The sequence below is a fragment of the Momordica charantia genome, assembly GCF_013281855.1.
Source record: "Momordica charantia cultivar OHB3-1 chromosome 8 unlocalized genomic scaffold, Mcharantia_2.0 BLBB01000008.1, whole genome shotgun sequence".
Classification (NCBI taxonomy): Eukaryota; Viridiplantae; Streptophyta; class Magnoliopsida; order Cucurbitales; family Cucurbitaceae; genus Momordica; species Momordica charantia.
The window spans coordinates 31,582,412-31,599,077 of record NW_028275166.1 but is presented as its reverse complement, the minus strand read 5'-3'; the positions used below and the strand labels follow the sequence as shown (position 1 = coordinate 31,599,077).

The 16,666-nt window shown below is 33.2% G+C and overlaps 3 protein-coding genes and 1 non-coding gene across 9 annotated transcripts; 3 read left to right on the top strand and 1 right to left on the bottom strand.

Moving 5' to 3' along the window:
• Positions 1 to 469: 469 nt before the first annotated feature.
• On the bottom strand, positions 470 to 4,824 carry BSM (Mitochondrial transcription termination factor family protein). 3 transcript variants are annotated; one of them, XR_002603102.2, is made up of 3 exons: positions 4,639 to 4,824; positions 1,949 to 3,653; positions 470 to 779 (listed from the first exon to the last, which is right to left on the bottom strand). XR_002603102.2 is itself a non-coding variant. In XM_022300739.2 (2 exons), exon 2 carries the CDS (start codon positions 3,623 to 3,625, stop codon positions 2,051 to 2,053), a length of 1,575 nt encoding a protein of 524 aa, XP_022156431.1. In that variant the 5' UTR covers positions 3,626 to 3,653; positions 4,639 to 4,824; the 3' UTR covers positions 1,802 to 2,050. The 3 variants fall into 3 exon arrangements, 1 of the variants encoding a protein (XP_022156431.1); XR_015792871.1 differs by lacking the exon at positions 4,639 to 4,824 and adding an exon at positions 3,956 to 4,499; XM_022300739.2 differs by lacking the exon at positions 470 to 779 and having other exon boundaries at positions 1,802 to 3,653.
• Positions 4,825 to 5,824: 1,000 nt separating this feature from the next.
• LOC111023289 (Pentatricopeptide repeat (PPR-like) superfamily protein) lies at positions 5,825 to 8,686 on the top strand. 4 transcript variants are annotated; one of them, XM_088127672.1, is made up of 3 exons: positions 5,825 to 7,845; positions 8,061 to 8,134; positions 8,214 to 8,686. In XM_088127672.1, the coding sequence occupies exon 1, from the start codon at positions 5,919 to 5,921 to the stop codon at positions 7,746 to 7,748; it is 1,830 nt and encodes a 609-aa protein (XP_087983798.1). In that variant the 5' UTR covers positions 5,825 to 5,918; the 3' UTR covers positions 7,749 to 7,845; positions 8,061 to 8,134; positions 8,214 to 8,686. The 4 variants fall into 4 exon arrangements, with proteins under 4 accessions (XP_087983798.1, XP_022156383.1, XP_087983797.1 ...); XM_088127671.1 differs by having other exon boundaries at positions 5,826 to 7,936; XM_022300691.2 differs by having other exon boundaries at positions 8,061 to 8,686.
• Positions 8,687 to 10,968: 2,282 nt separating this feature from the next.
• On the top strand, positions 10,969 to 11,050 carry TRNAS-GCU (transfer RNA serine (anticodon GCU)). Its single transcript has one exon. It is a non-coding gene; the product is annotated as a tRNA-Ser (tRNA).
• Positions 11,051 to 12,813: 1,763 nt separating this feature from the next.
• LOC111023290 (uncharacterized) lies at positions 12,814 to 16,050 on the top strand. Its single transcript, XM_022300692.2, has 2 exons — positions 12,814 to 13,061; positions 15,144 to 16,050. The coding sequence occupies exons 1-2, from the start codon at positions 12,986 to 12,988 to the stop codon at positions 15,872 to 15,874; spliced, it is 807 nt and encodes a 268-aa protein (XP_022156384.1). The 5' UTR covers positions 12,814 to 12,985; the 3' UTR covers positions 15,875 to 16,050.
• Positions 16,051 to 16,666: the final 616 nt, after the last annotated feature.

Genomic DNA, 16,666 nt, shown 5'->3' with positions numbered 1-16,666 from the left:
CTTTTTTCTTTTTGAAAAAACCTTAAATAAAACTAAAATCAAGAAAAGTCACTTGCAACTATATTATGAATCCAAACAGCAAAGTTAGAAATCCATCCTTCTTCCCCATCGTTGTGCGTCGATCGAAACAACTTTTCGAGTTGGTCATTGCTTTTAGAAGTTGTAAAATAAAAATAAAAAAATAAAAAATAAAGACATTAATTTTTAATGGTTATTGCTTTTTCTAGTGAAAAAAAAGTATTTAAAGTTGGGTCAAGATTTTAAACTTTCTGGATCATTATATTTTAACCCATAAACTTTCAAAATATATATTTTAGTGGTTAAACTTTGAGAAATAACTTCGTTGATATTTCTGCTCGAGTCAACTTAGTAGTTAATATCCATTCATAATTACTTTTAAATTTGAAGAACTAAGGCAGACATTTAGAAAAAGTTGAACTATAAGATCTACCAACACGACCAAGAATCCTGTTACAAAATTACACAAGTTGCATAAATCCAAGTTCTATAATACATTCACTTGCACGATTGAAACGTACGTTACATAAATTTGCCAACTCGAAACTACAAAAACTAAAATTTATTAAATCACGAAGTAAACTAGTGCCACTTTTAAGCCTGCAATCCTTCAAGAATTAGAATTCTCTTCCTCTTACATTTCTCTGGTATCTTATTCTTCTGCCTTTAACAAACATTCAAGTTGCTCTCTTCTTCCTAAATAGTGTCTGCTGGAATCAAGAAGTTCCTCGTTGGCTCATTTTCTCTTGTTTCCATCCAGCCTGCCACATTAACATCCGAGTCAAATAACATATTGACATAGCCATAAAGCCAAGATAATAATACAAATTTGTATACAAATAGTAACCTACCATTCGTTCGGCTAAATTATAAGTTTACAAGTTTATTCTCTGAACTTTTAAGACTGTGTCTAAAAGATCCTTGGACTATCAATTTTGTGTCTAATATAACTTTAAAAAAGTGTAATTAAATTTATCACTATCGATTTTGTGTCTAACAAGTCCTGACTTATGAGCAATTTTTTTTAAAATTTATGGACCTATTAGACACAAATTGAAAGACTATGGTCCTATTAGAAACAAAATTCATATTGTGGCAAATAAATTCATGAATTAGATAAAAATCAAAAAGGTTAGAGACCTATGCAAAATTCAAAGTACTTATTAAACACAAAATAAAAAGTTATTAGGGATGACACAAAGTTGTCAATTCAAGGATCTATCCGACACAATCTTGAAATAACTAGCCATGAGCTAAATAGCCTATTCTCAAGCTCATTTGACCGTGCTGCATCGAGTCCACAGGATTGAAGCATAAATAGTGTTATTAAAATGTTCATAGAACAAACCAATTCCAAGTTACACCTCACAAGCTAGAACTTCTTTAGCACATAATCACACAGCAATGGCCTTTTACGAGGGAACTTGTTCAATGAAAATATGAGACTCTATTCCCCAATCTGATCCTGAAAAGTAAAGTCCGATCAGCAAACCCTAATTGATAGCATGGAGCAATTATTTCACTGCTCGTGGCTTGGTACTTTGTCCCCCAAGTATCACAGAAACAAGTTCTACTGCATACATGTCTGCATCTTATCATCTTATCATGTTCTTTCCATTCATCTACTCATGTAGGTAACCTACATCTCTTAAATTTGAGACGTTTAGAGTCGTAAACCGAAATCATAAGACTAATCTAATTTCCTCCACAGCAAGATAGCTACAAGAGGATGACAGATGCAGTTTGTGAGCGACAACAAATTTCATGCAAAACAATTTCTACGAGCCATAAATATACATTCACATTACATAACGGTCAATGCTACAGAATTATTGCGTGTGTCACACCTAATGGTAAACAGTTTGCCTGGTAAAAGTGAACAAAAACTGTACTCAAGTTTAATATGGTAGAACAATACTGGGGGGATTACCTATTCCAAACTTTTCGCCAACTCTAATGAGATCCCGCAATTGTCAGAAATAGACACTATCTTCCAGTCTGGACCGTTTCTTGAAGCCAAGTCAATAACCTGTTAAGTCTCCTCTTCACTGTCCTCTTCATAGTCGGAATCTGAATCATCATTCCGGGGTTGTATAAGAGAATTCATATCGAATGTTGGTGCAGTTTCCATCTCCTCCATATCAATGGTGTCATAGGTCATCCTTTCCGCAAACTTTTCATCAGAGCAATTGAGGAGCCATGAAAGAGAGCAGGTAATTCCCTTCTGCACAACCTTCCTATGTCTGGGCTTTATTGTGGACTCCAAACCATAAGTAAAGAATGCAGGAAAAGTGACCAAGTCATCAAGAGGCCTTCCCATCTCCATTTGGAAGAACTGGAAGCTGTGTTTCATTATGTCAAGATTCAAAGCAAGCAATTGGGGGCAACCTATAACCATGTTCTTTACTTGCACCAAGGAAAACCCACAACTCTTTAAGAAATCCACATGGTTGATTACAGCTGAACTGCTAAGGCTAACAATTTGTGGCATCTTTCCGATAATAGTGCCAAAATTATCATCATCCAATTCAATTATCGATTTCAGTAAATTCCTTTGACTTAGAAGCTTAGTTTCAAGGTCCATTCCTATGATCTCGGCATACTGTGCTACTATAGAAGAAAGGTATTCTTCTCTTACATTAAACTTCAAGAGCATTTGGATATTGGGTTTGACCTTTTTTTCCAATCCAAAACCCAGAATGTGTGGTCGCTTCTCTATTAACCTAGCCACTGCTAATCTCGGAATGCCCAAACTTTCGAGATATTCAACAAAAGGCTTGATTACACGAGCAACCCTCATTCCTAAAATGTCAGGGTATTTGGTCAAAACCCCTCCAATTTCTTTTCTTGCCACTCCAATTCCTACCAAGTATGCCACTGAAGTGCTCATGGTTCCCTCAAGCTTGAAGCCCAGTACTTCTGGATATCTCTCAAGAACGTGTGGGATATCATTTGGCTTAATATCCATGCCCTGAAGATACTTAACTACTGGAGCAAGGTCAACAACAACACTAGCATGGAGGACTTGTGGATACCTCCTTAAGAACTCGGTGAAAGTAGATTTCCTAACACCCAATTTACCAAGATAATCAAGCACTGGTATCATATTTTTCTTAACACTGCAGCCAAGAACAAGTGGGTAGTTATTTATATCTTCAATTGTAAGTCCCAATTTGAGAAGAAAATCAACTCGTTCCTTCATAACATCAACTGTTACAGGAAGCTCCAAACCATCAAGTTCATCAGGAACAATACCAATTCCACATAAGAACTCGTAAACCTTTGCACGATTTTCCAACCTCACATTCTTCATCTCCACCAAGCTAGGGTGACTGTATAATGATGAAGCACTTCCTTCTTTTCTACCCACTCTAGTGCTGGATGGCTTTGATGTAATAGTTGAATGCAGTGATTTGGATACTGTTCTTCTATCACCATCAGAGTATTGGAGCCGGGTAATCAAACCCCTTCTTCTATCACGATTAGAAGGCGTTTGGAAAATTGATGTGGTAGTAAATGTGAACTTACAACATTTAAGAGTAGGCATCTTAGGTACTATGATGGAAAAATTAGGTTTTACCACACCAGCATGGCGTCTTATCATCATACCTCAAGGTTTTATACCCCCAGGGCACCTGAAAAGAAATGGCACATATCAAGAACCATGTAGTTACTTTTTAAAAGTTTATGGACTAAAATAGATATTTTGAAGGATCAAGGTCCAAAATGTGTTACATTTGAAAGTTCAATAACCAAAATAGAAAAAATTTGAAAGTTCGAGGACCAAAATGAGATTTAAATTAAAAATTCTTCATAGAATATTTATGAAGATCAAGATATATTTTAAAAAATATTGAACACGATAGATTAGTGATACCCCTATTTAGAAGATAAGTAAACAATACTAAAATTCACTACAAAATGGATTTAGGTTTACCTCCTAGTTCACATATTGGAAGTCCAAATCCTCTTCCAGAAAGTATCACATGGTCCAAATTTTTGAAAAGTTAAAAGAAAATCAAGCATAAAAGAGAGAGATGAAGAAGTAAGAGGGGAAAAAAAGGCCACATCAACTTGTTCTTTTAAATATTTGGCCAATAACAAAGAGATCTCTCCTTGGAATTCCTCTACATTGCAAACTGAAAGGAGTTCCCTCCTCACCGTTTAAGACAAACCACTCTACTAAATGTATCTCACAAGCCCTTTGTTTTTCAAACAATAAAGGATCTTTCCAATAACAGATGAAGGAGAATTAACCTCTCCTTCATTTTCTGCAAATTCAGGGGAGAGTCCTAATTCAATTCGTTTAATATTGTCATTCTGAACAATTGGAACGGATACAGATAAGATTAGAACAATTTTCAGAGGCACAATGTTACAGAAACACAATGCTAAAGCATGAGATACATTCAGTTTGTTGCCTCTTCCATAACCCTTGAAAAGAAAAAAAAAAAAAAAGGAAATCATCAACATGTCAATTCCTTTTTGTAAGAATTTGCATAGAAATACCCCAAATCCAGTCGCGCCCATAAAATTAAGGGGAAACAACATTCGAAATTTCAGTTCCACTGAAAGTAAAACACGTTCCACAAGTAAAATTAAGTATGAAAACAAACTCACCAAAGATTTCGAAGGCCTGCGATGGCCAAGAGAGTGGAATGTAAGAGGCCGAGAAACCGAGAATCTTGCGAGAGAGAGAGCGGACCGTAACGTGAATTTTTCAACTGCAGTAAAGAGAAGCGGAAAAATGAGTCGCCATGGAAGAGAGTTGAAGCAGACTGTAGAATAGATAGGGTTATTTTTCAAAAACATTGAAATTTGGAAAACTATCGCCTAATCGTAAATTCGTAATCCCAAATTTGCATGCTAACCCACCCCATCCGGTAATTTTGAACTTTTTTGGTTTAATTATCCTTAGTCTAAAGTTGATTTTAATTTAGCCTGCATATCTTAAAAATTTAATTAATTAATTCGTTACAAATATTTTGGTTAAATCTCTTAAATTGTTATTTTTATTAACCAATGACAGGTGCGAACAAATTTTTTATGCGATATTCATTTCAATAGAAAAATAATAAAATTATGTGATATGATTAAGTTATCATATTATAAATGTAAGTGATAAATTGGTTTAGTTTTTCTTCTTTTTTTTTAAGAAAAAGTTGATTATTATTGTAATGCATCATATTTGTATTTTAGATTTGAAGCGTCACGAGATAACTCTCAACATTTTCCTATATTGCTAGAGTGAATATAACTATCTCCAACCAAAAGTCGTGAGTTTGATCATCATCCCCACATGTACTAAAATAGGAAAAAAACAAAATATTTCTTTATATTTCCTACCGATAATATTGTATCTATAAACTAATAAAAGTTATCGCTATATTTTATAGAGTGAAGTTTCCAGTGAACGTACATTTAAAAAAAATTGAAGTAAGTTAAACTTGAGTTTGATTGGATTAAATTGATTTTGTAAAATTTTTTTATTTTTTACGTGCCACGTATCAACATCGGATCATTACTCGTCTAGATGAAGAGAATTGCTGGATAAATCTTATCATTTGGACAAGTCCAAACAACTCGACAAACGAAGTCGAATAAACCTCAAGAAGTAGGTGTGTAGATACAAGACATTAGACACACTCCTCATTAAGGTGTAGTCGAAAGCTCACTTTTATAGAAATAGAGATCTTGGTCTAGCTCGTAAGTCATATCCAAAGTCCGAACTTCACGCACTAAAGTTGATAATTTTCTTCATCAAACAAACAACACCAAAATTACATATAAACCGTTATTCTATGCCAACTTGTTTTTATCTTGTATTATAAAATATAAAAATAAAAAATCTTGCCCCCACCATCCCCAAGTTCTTCTTGTCGGTCTTCCGACTGAAAAACATGAACGCCGTCAATCGTCTCCCGTGGAGAATTTTCCCGGCGAAAATTGATCGGAAATACATTTTCTCAACAACCCATCCGCCGCTCTGCACTTACAATTCAACCTCTACGGCGTCCTCGTCGAACGATTTCGATCCACAAATAATCTCAGAGCTAATTTCCCGGCAACAGTGGTCGAACCTCAAATCCCATTTCAAGTTCAAAAGCCCCATCGATTTTCTTCACCTATTGCTCGGTTCAGGAGCCGTCGATCCGCTGCTCGTCCTCAGGTACTTCAACTGGTCCCAGAAAGAGCTTAAAGTTAATTACAGCATCGAACTATTCTGCAGACTCTTAAATTTATTAGCCAATGCCAAATGTTACCCCAAAATTCGATCGTTTCTCGATTCTTTTGTCAAGGGAGAAACAAATTGCACGATTTCTTTGATTTTTTATACGCTTTCGGTGTGTGGCGACCAATTTTGTGCCAATTCGATAATTGCTGATATGTTGGTGCTGGCATATGTGAAAAATTCGAAAACTAGTTTGGGATTGGAGGCGTTTAAACGATCTGGTGATTATGGGTATAAGTTATCTGTATTATCTTGCAACCCATTGTTGAGTGCTCTGGTGAAGGAGAGTGAATTTGGGGACGTGGAATTTGTCTATAAGGAGATGATTAGGAGGAAAGTTAGTCCTAATTTGATTACATTTAATATTGTGATTAATGGGTTGTGTAAGGTAGGGAAATTAAACAAAGCTGGAGATGTAATTGATGATATGAAAGTGTGGGGATTTTGGCCCAATGTGGTTACTTATAACACTCTCATTGATGGATACTGTAAAATGGGCAGGGTGGGGAAGATGTACAAAGCTGATGCCATTTTGAAGGAAATGGTGGCAAATAAAGTTAGCCCAAATGATGTAACTTTTAACATATTGATTGATGGGTTCTGTAAAGATGAGAACATATCAGCTGCATTGAAGGTGTTCGAGGAAATGCGGATTCAGGGCCTGAAGCCAAGTGTTGTGACGTATAATTCCTTGATTAATGGTTTGTGCAATGAAGGTAAGTTGAATGAGGCAAATACTTTGCTTGATGAAATGTCGAATTCGAACTTGAAGCCAAATGTCGTTACTTATAATGCATTGATTAATGGGTACTGTAAGAAGAAGTTGTTGGAAGAAGCTAGGGAGTTGTTTGATAATATTGGAAAACAAGGGCTGGCTCCTAATGTTATAACATTTAATACATTACTTGATGGATATTGTAAGTGTGGGAAGATGGACGAGGCGTTTTTGCTGCGAAGCTTAATGTTAGAGAAAGGACTACCACCCGATGTCTCCACCTACAACTGCCTTATTGTCGGTTTTTGTAAGGAGGGCAAAATGGAGGAAGTCGAGAATCTTTTGAATGAAATGGAAGAGAGAGGTCTGAAAGCTGATCTAGTAACGTATAATATTTTGATAAGTGCATGGTGTGAGAAAAGGGAGCCGAAAAAGGCAGCAGGACTCATAGATGAGATGTTTCACAGGGGACTACGGCCAAGTCATTTGACATACAACATTTTGTTGAATGGCTATTGTATAGAAGGAAATTTAAGGGCTGCTTTGAATGTGAGGAAGCAAATGGAGAAAGATGGAAGGTGGGCTAATGTGGTGACGTATAACGTGTTGATTCAAGGTTATTGTAGAAAGGGTAAGTTGGAAGATGCAAATGGACTTCTTAATGAGATGCTGGAGAAGGGATTGATACCCAACCGAACTACTTACGAGATAATTCGAGAAGAAATGATGGAGAAAGGATTTCTTCCCGACATAGAAGGTCATCTTTATCAAGTGTCCCGATAGAAGTCAATAGATAACATCGCAACTTTAGAGTGAACTGGATAACGGCTTGAGTGTCGCTGATCAACCCGACATGATCCAAGCCAGCAGACGTTTCAAGGTAATGAATGCATCTAAGATGGCAACAGACACCATCTTCAGAAGTCCTTACTCTTTAGGAGAGATTGTGATGTTGCGCTTTAATCAATCAGGTAATATAGTAGTTAGTTCTTATGCTGATGCCGATATAATTCCTCTCCATAGTTTAGAGAAGAATGCTTCATTCTCTTCTTTCTCTTGTCATCTATAGTTACCTTAACTTCCTCTCCATTTCAGGTCCTCGTTGCAGGATCGGTGACCGACCATAATCCAAACTCGCAGTGAAGATCTGCACTCTGTTTTACATTAAGGCAAGATCTTGCAATACGCTAAAAAAATGTGTCTCTCGTCTTATATTGACCGAACTTCGCTTTCATTGATGTTGATTAGAATATGTAAGTTTTAAGCTAGTCATGGAAGCTGCAGAAGTTGCTCGTGGAGTCGAGATGTGAAATATGCTGATCTGTCGCAGTTGGCTTGTTTAGACCTGCATTTGCTGATTTCATCTCTTGCTACGTAATAGTCGTGGGTAGATGAATGGAGGTTCGACTTCGGGTCCATAAGTAATGACAACTGCTCTTCGATATCCAGTGTCGTCATCTTCAAGTCAGGAGTGAATGTAGCGTCCAAAGTTACATATGGCGTCGGTGGATATCGAAGAATGATATGATGGTCGGGTCGGTACAAAAGGATCGATCAATAGCATATCGTGACTCTTTCTTTTTGGGGTCTTTTTGTCGACCCAAACTCTGAATCTATGTATTTGTTTAAAATTCCTTAACAGGACAATGGACATTGAAGCAAGTTGTATACAATGTTTTTTAACTTTACCTGTGATATTAAAGGTACTCAGATTGCAGCAATTTGTAGTTCTTTGCTTGCTAAGCACATGATCATTGATCTTTTTCTTTCTTCTTTTTATTTATTTTATTATTTTTTATTTTTTTAATAATAACAACATGACCATGAATCTTATGGGTTAAGGTTGGTATTGCTTGTCCACTTTGCTTTTTGGAAATTCTGTAAGGTATTTATGCATTATTTTTTTTTCTTCTTTCTCTGGTACAATAAATATAGGGTGTGTGGATTCAAACCTATGACTCTAAGAGAATTTATGTCTTCCTCGATCTAAAGAAATCATTTTCTTCCAACTCTACAATTCTTGAAACAAAATATCATTTAGTACCATTATTGTAATTAAAAAAAAGGGCATACTTGATATATATTTCAAGTTTCTAATTCTTTTAATGAGAGAAATAATAAAAAAAAATCTTAAAATTTAAATTGAATGTCAATAACTGTTATTTGGGAAATAATTTTTTGTATAATAATAAAATATTTGAAATTTATCATTTTTTACTACTCGATTTCATTGGTGAGATTAATATTTTAATTAGTTATTATGTTTTTTCCTTTTGAATCTTGTGGCTAGTTATGAATATTATTTTGGCTTGGAACTATGAAATATTTAATATTTTTTACCTTGGTGGACATTTTATTATTGAATTTAGATTTAATTTTGAAATCTAGGAAATATTAATTAACGAAATAAAACATAAATAATTTCAATATATTTCTTGTTTCTCACAAAAAAAATCAATATATTTCTTGCCGAGAGCTTATCTATACTATATTAAAAAGGTAGGATGTGGAAAAACATTTTTGGACACTTTTGCCCTTTACTAAATTTACAAATTACTAATTATACCATTAATATATTATTACAAATATTAAATTAATTATTAATTATTAATTATCCATACTATAAATGCATGGAATATAAAAAGTTGGAATGCACAAAGTTTTCCAACAACATAAAATTAATTTTTTCTTTAATTAAAATTCATACTAGAATTTCAAGAGTTTTAGAATTTGAAAAACTTTTGTAACGTTTTATCCTCTACTACTATAAAAATAGGTTTCTTCTACATGTTTTTCACAAGTTTCAATACTTTTTTATTCTTAGTTCCTTCAAACATCTCTCAAAGATGATTCAATCATGAAAACATCTCGAGATATTTGTGACATATTCATCAAGTTGTAAGGGAGGCATATGTTGAATCTACATATCTCGAATACTAGGTTTGTGACATTACCATTCCACAATTTTACAAAGTTGAATAATAGTATATGTCAAGCAATCTTCAAGAATGAGCATATTTACTCTAAAAGATGAGTGTATAGTAAGTATTTGGATTTTTTTTGTTACTATTGTTATTTTTCTAATTAGTGTGTTTTTTATTTGGAATGTTTCTTTTTTTTAGCAATTTTATTTAGTTTAGGATTTGGATTTTTCTTTTTGTTACTAATGTTTTTTTATTGTTTAGTGTACTTTTTTTATTTGGAATGTTTCTTTTTTGAGCAATTTTATTTTGAATATTTGTTTAAAATATAGATAATTACAAGCTCATGTTCTTATTGTTGAAAAAAAAAACAATCATAGAAATCAATACATAAAAAAATGTTTAATTAATAAATTAATTATAAACAATAATTTATATAGAATCTTAAAAGGTGGAATATAAAACTTTTGGTCATTTTATTTTCTAATAATATAATTTGAAGAAATTTTCTTTAATAATTTTAATTATAATATAAAATTAGATCAATAAAATAATTTATATTTAATTAAAAAATTCAACATATATAACAAAATGTCAGCTCTAAACAAATATTTAATAAACAAACAAAATATTAAAAAAATAAAATAAAGGACCCATGTTAGGTTGAAATAATTTAAAAATAAAAATATTAAAATACCTATTTACTTTTTTATTAATATATAATTTTTTCCTTTACTTTTAATTTATTTATTTACAAAATATATCATTAACAATTAATTATAAATAGTATATTTAAAAAATAATTATAAATAGTACATTTTATTATTAGTAATTAGCTGTCAATAATAATAAATATATATAAAAATTAATCTTAATTATTTTTAAAAATAATTATACTTAAAATATTTTACGTGAAATTATATAAAATTTAAATTACCTTATAATTAAAAAAAAATGTTACTGCACGTGGTAATACACTAGTATTTGAAAAGACAATATTCTACGTTTGTTGTTGTAAAAGATAAGAATATTAAACAAATATGGAATAATTAAGTTTATTAACAATGAATGAACAACAACGCGTCGCTTTGGCCGAGTGGTTAAGGCGTGTGCCTGCTAAGTACATGGGGTTTCCCCGCGAGAGTTCGAATCTCTCAGGCGACGATTCTTTTCTTCTCTCTTTTTAATTCTTATCTTTTCTGCTGCTGCAGCAAAGGAGGGGACGGCATCGTCATATCTTAACAAATTTTAAAAAATATTCTTAAAATATACTTTTTTTTTTCTAATTAACATTCCTATAAATTTTGGGCGCAGTTTTTTTTTTCCTTTTATTTTTTTCCTTTTGAATAATTATTATTCTTATCAATTTTGGGAAAAGCTTTCTTCTTTTCTTTTACTTTATTATTATCATTATTCTTTTTTTTCTAATTAATATTCCTATAAATTTTGGGCGCAGTTTTTTTCCTTTTATTTTTTTTTACTTTTTAATAATTATTATTCTTAACAATTTTGGGCAAAGCTTTCTTTTTATTTTTTTTCCTTTTATTTTTTCCTTTTTAATTATTATTATTCTTATCAATTTTGGACAAAGCTTTCTTTTTTCTTTTACTTTATTATTTTTTTTACCCTACCCTACTTTTTTTTAATCATTATTCTTATAAATTTTTGGCAAAGTTAATTTTTTACTTTTAAAATGTTACATTTATTAAGGTATTAAGGCATTTTTTAGGTTATTAACGTGTAAGTTTAATGTCAACTAGTATAACTCAACAAATTAAAATATTTATCTGTGACCAAAAGTTCATAGAACTTTAGTTAAATGATATTCATCCAATAATTAAAAAAATGATATTGAAGTGGATGAGAAATATGAGATTAAAGTTGAATTTTTTGTTGAAATGGTTGACTCACGAGAAATTTATTTAATTATTGATCTTGTGCATTGGTTTTTTAAAACTTGCAGATAAAACGCTAATAGCCTGATGTCAGCTTCTACGGCATAAGCTTTAAAGAAGAGAGCATACCAGTCAAAGAATAAACCAAACACCTTTGGTTGATTTTCATGAAAATTAATATCCAGTGTAACAGAACTTTTACATAATCTAAAAACTACAGCACTTCGAAATTTGTTGGGAAAGAAAATCAGCCTTCTCACACTCAGGTGGAGAACGGAGGAAGGTTGGAGAATAAAGTCTTACCTATGAGCCACCTTAGTAGGGACCAACCTTCCATACTAGGCCGTAAATGCCACATTGATACTCTTTTGCAGCGAAGATATGACCCGAATTCGACCATAGACGTTTGACACCCGATCTGTGGGATGAGATCAATAACCGCCTATCAGATAACCTATCGACGACCTTACTTCCACATCAAGTATCAAACTGTATCTCTGCATCACATATCATGTTCTATCTCGAACTCCATATTAAAGTCGAGCTTAAACTGACTTGAGCGTCATAGTGTTTACCTCTCTTGTGTGTGTCTTTTCTTGTCAAGGGCGCTCAAGATCTTTAGTTGTCATACCTGGACCAAATTTGACCTTAATCCATTTCGTTGCGAAAACAAAACTAAAAAAACTAGGATTAAAATTGATTAAACTTTTTTTTAAGACAAATTTGATTAAAGTTACCTAGATAAAAATTGAATTCCTTCTACTAACATGAGTATAATTCAATTAGTTTGGACATTATTTATTTATCTAAAGTTCGAACGTTGGAATGGGTGAACTCAAAGAAAATAATCTCCTCATTTTATAATTTTATCTTTTTGATGATTAATTTCTCCCCATCCGAAATGAGTTTTGAATATCCTTCCTTCTTTGAAGACCATTCAATTCAACAAGTAATCAATTAAACTAAACAAACAGAACTCAAAATTACAATAAAATAAAAAATTAAACTATAAAACCCAACGGGCAACGGGTCAACAAGCAAATCACACACGGCTTTATTTTACTAGTCCTCCCACACTTTGCCTCCCGAATCTTCTTCCATTTCTTGATTTCTCTGCCACATATTTGGGATTCTTGTGTCAATTTTTATCATCAAACTACCATTTTCTTACCAAGATCCCAGTAGGGTCGAGAAAAATTTTCCCATGGATTTCGATTTTGAGAAGAAGCGCATCCAATTTCTGGTGTTCATCGTCGGCACCATCGTCCTCAGTTTCACAGGTACATTTAAATTACCCTGTTGTTTTCTCTTTTCTGGGTATTCGATTATGTTTGTTTCTCGAGAAAATGGAGGGTAACAGAAGAAAGAAAGTGAAATCTTCGTATTACTCGCTAGGTGTAATATTGTTTTGATTTATTGGAATCTGAGAAGCTGGGTGGAGTGGGAGAATCTTAATGGAACTGAATTTCGTGTGCTGATTTATCTTGGATCTTGTTTGAGTTTCTCATAGATTTTGATTCGTAGTTATGAAACATGTAGAAGGCATCTTAGAAAACATGTTATCGCCAATTCCTCTTCTTTTTCTTTTTTCTTATTACATACCAGGGCACCCGTATTGTTCATAATACGCTTCATTCATTGGGTTTCTTATTAAATTTTCACTGCCGAGATGTGTTTAGTGTTGATCTTGAAGAGGAATTTCAATGGTAATATATATTTTTCTATGAGAAACAGTTTCATTGATGGTACGAAGTTACAAAATAGGGGAAGGACCCCAAATCAAGAAGAAAAAAAAAAAAGAATCTCCAATTGGATGTAAGTGAAGAAAAGTAAAGTAATGAACTCAAGAAACCTAGAAAAAGGGACCTCTTTTTCAAGAAAGAAGATGTGATTTCTTTCATTCCAAATACTCCAGAAAAAGCTCAACAAAGTTCGTTCTAAGAAATTTCTTCTCTTTTCTAAACGGGTGTCCAGATAGAGTGAGTGAGAGGAGAATAGTAGGATCAATAGGGAGAGTCACAAAACCGCCCGAAAGCTAATAATATCTCCTCCAAAAAAGCTGCTGCAAAATCACAGGATAGTAAAATGTGACCTTGAGATTCAAAACATGCTTGCAGAAGGTGCACCAGTGGGGAGATAAAATTCATATAAGGCATTCGTCTTGTGTATATTTTTCAATTAGTTGGTGTTATTCTTTTGGATTTGAGCCCCTTTGTATAAGGGAAATCTTGTAGTCAAGTTTTTTTTTTTATGCCCTCCTTTGTATATTTTTTCATTACTCTCAATGAAAGTTTGATTTCTTAAATTGTGTGTATATATACACACACATATAAGGCATTATTCTTTGTAATCTGTCATGAGTATTTGATGGTTTTATGGTTGACTTCCCAAAGAAAAAATTCTACCTTCTTTGGATGATGGTCTTTCCAAATAGGAGACGTCCTATCTTGAGAAAGATGATGCAAAAGGGAATTTGTAAAGAAAATACCATTTCATTCCAACTTAAATGAAGTAATGGCTCCATCTCCAACCTTGAAAATCATCCTATCATGGATCAGATTTTGGTATTTTAGGATAGATTTTCACGGTCCCTTTGCGCGGATGCTAGAGAAGAAGATCTCGGTTTAATGTTCAATGGAGTAGAGCCATATTTAGCATCAATAATTTTCCTCCAAAGGGCAGATTTCTCACAGTGGTATCTCCAAATCCATTTGCAAGGAGAGATTTGTTCATTCTGGAAGGTTAAACCTAATCCTCCATTCTCTAGGGGAGAATGATATTCTCCCATCTTACAAGATGAAAACCCAATTTATCATAATTTCATTTCCAAATAAAGTTTTTGACTCACTGAGCTAAGCTAAATATGGAAAAAATAAGGGCCCATTTGGTAAGGTTCATGTTTTGTTTCTCTCTCTTTTTTAATAAAGAAAAATAGAATCGCGTTTGATAATTGTTTCTCGATTCTTGTTCTTTCTTTTCTATCGAAAAAAGAAATATAGAAAAGAAACATTTTATATTTGGTGACCATTTTTTATTTCTTGTTTTACACAATTTTAGAAATGTTTCTTAAAAACAATGAACAAGAAACAAGAGCAACTCAAGAAACAAGAAACAAGAAACGGGAACATTACTAAACAAATTTTAAGCTTTTCGCAGAAAATTATGCATCTAAATGATGGAAGTTTTTATGTCTTGGATGTGGGTTTTGTTTAGTAGACTGAATCTTATAGGTTTTTGAAGGAATTAAAATCTTTGATCATATCATATCATTAAGTGTATATTTTCATCCTCAAAATTTCACATCTTTTTGTTGTATTCACAATATTTTCTCTCTCTTTCATTTGTTAAAAAAAAATTAACAGCGGAGAAATGTCGACATTTGGTTGGGGAGAACGCTTCATCCCAAAGTGGGAAGTTCACATTCTTGAATTGTTTTGACATGGGTTCTGGGTCTGTTGCTTGTGGTGTGAAGGAGGGGGTAAAGCTCTACTTCTACAACATACAGTCTGCCCATGTCGAGATGGCACGACACAAAGCACTCGAGACCGCATTGGCTGATGCAGTGTCCCAGGGATTGTCTGCAAAAGATGCAGCAAAACAAGCACAGAAAGAGGGAGCCAAGGCAGCAAAGCTGGCAAAGCGACAAGCGAAACGCATAATAGGGCCGATCATCTCTTCTGGATGGGATTTTTTCGAAGCTCTATACTATGGCGGTACCATTGCTGAAGGCTTCCTCAGGGGCTCGGGGACTCTTTTCGGCGCCTACGCAGGAGGTTTCCTCGGTGAGCAGAGGCTCGGAAGGTTCGGGTATCTTGTAGCAAGTCATTTGGGCAGTTGGGTTGGAGGTAGATTAGGACTGATGATATATGATGTTGTTAATGGAGTGCATTACATGCTCAGTTTTGTTCAAGGTGAAGAAGAAAGTGAAGTCCATGAAAAGGCAGCCTACGTCGAAAATGAAGCTTTCGACGACGACTCCCATGTTAATGAAGCTCCTATCTACGCCAACTCTGAAGATTCTGAAGAATCGTACAACTACAAATCTACATCGTCTGATGATTCTGAAGCATACGAAAACTCTGAGTTTAGATGATGAATACTTTGGATGCATAGTTGAATGGTTCAACAATAGTGTGTTATTAACAATTTTACAGGAGACATTCTAGATTACCTGTCAGCTTACATTTTTGTTGCTGGTTCATTAGTGAAAATGGGTAGCTGACTGAATTTTTTAATTGAAAGAAGTAAAAAGCCTTATTTTTGTAGTTAGCTTAAGGTTCTTTTATTGTTCTACTAATACATATTTTTAACTTTAAAAAGTGTACTATAGGTTTTAACTTTTTATAAATTTTTTTAAAAATTCGCGAACTAGACATAAAATTGAGAGTGGAATGTTTCGTCATTTCGTGTCTGGGTAAGGTTGGATACAAATTTGACATGTAGGAGATATAATTAAGATGTAATTAGATACAAGATAATAAATTGGATATGTTAAACAATTTTAAATTTTATGAATCGATGCATAAAATTGAAAGTCGAGGGACTCCTTTTAAAACTAAATTTGTTTGGTAAGCATCTTAAACATTCTAAGAGAAAGGAGAGAAATTATGTAAAAAGTCGAGAAATTCAAAGCTAAGGAATTATAAAAAGAACCAGATAAAAATAGGGGAGAAACCCAAATTTTCATATCAATTTTATAATAAATATTGCAATATTTATCTTAAATTTATATAAATATTACCCTTTTTATCTTTCGATGAGTTTTTGTTAAAAGAATCGAAAAAAAAAGAAAGGAAAAAAAAACCTCAGGTGCCTCGTATGACAAATATAAAATTAACAGAGTTTAGAGAAAAAAAACATTAGTGTGGCTTTTAGTTTAATTTTA

Coding starts and splice junctions, on each gene's coding strand:
- BSM (XM_022300739.2), bottom strand. CDS start 3,625: ATGATGATAAGACGCCATGCTGGTGTGGTAAAACCTAATTTTTCCATC.
- LOC111023289 (XM_088127672.1), top strand. CDS start 5,919: ATGAACGCCGTCAATCGTCTCCCGTGGAGAATTTTCCCGGCGAAAATT.
- LOC111023290 (XM_022300692.2), top strand. CDS start 12,986: ATGGATTTCGATTTTGAGAAGAAGCGCATCCAATTTCTGGTGTTCATC. Junction 13,062..15,143: donor CATCGTCCTCAGTTTCACAG/GTACATTTAAAT, acceptor AAAAATTAACAG/CGGAGAAATGTCGACATTTG.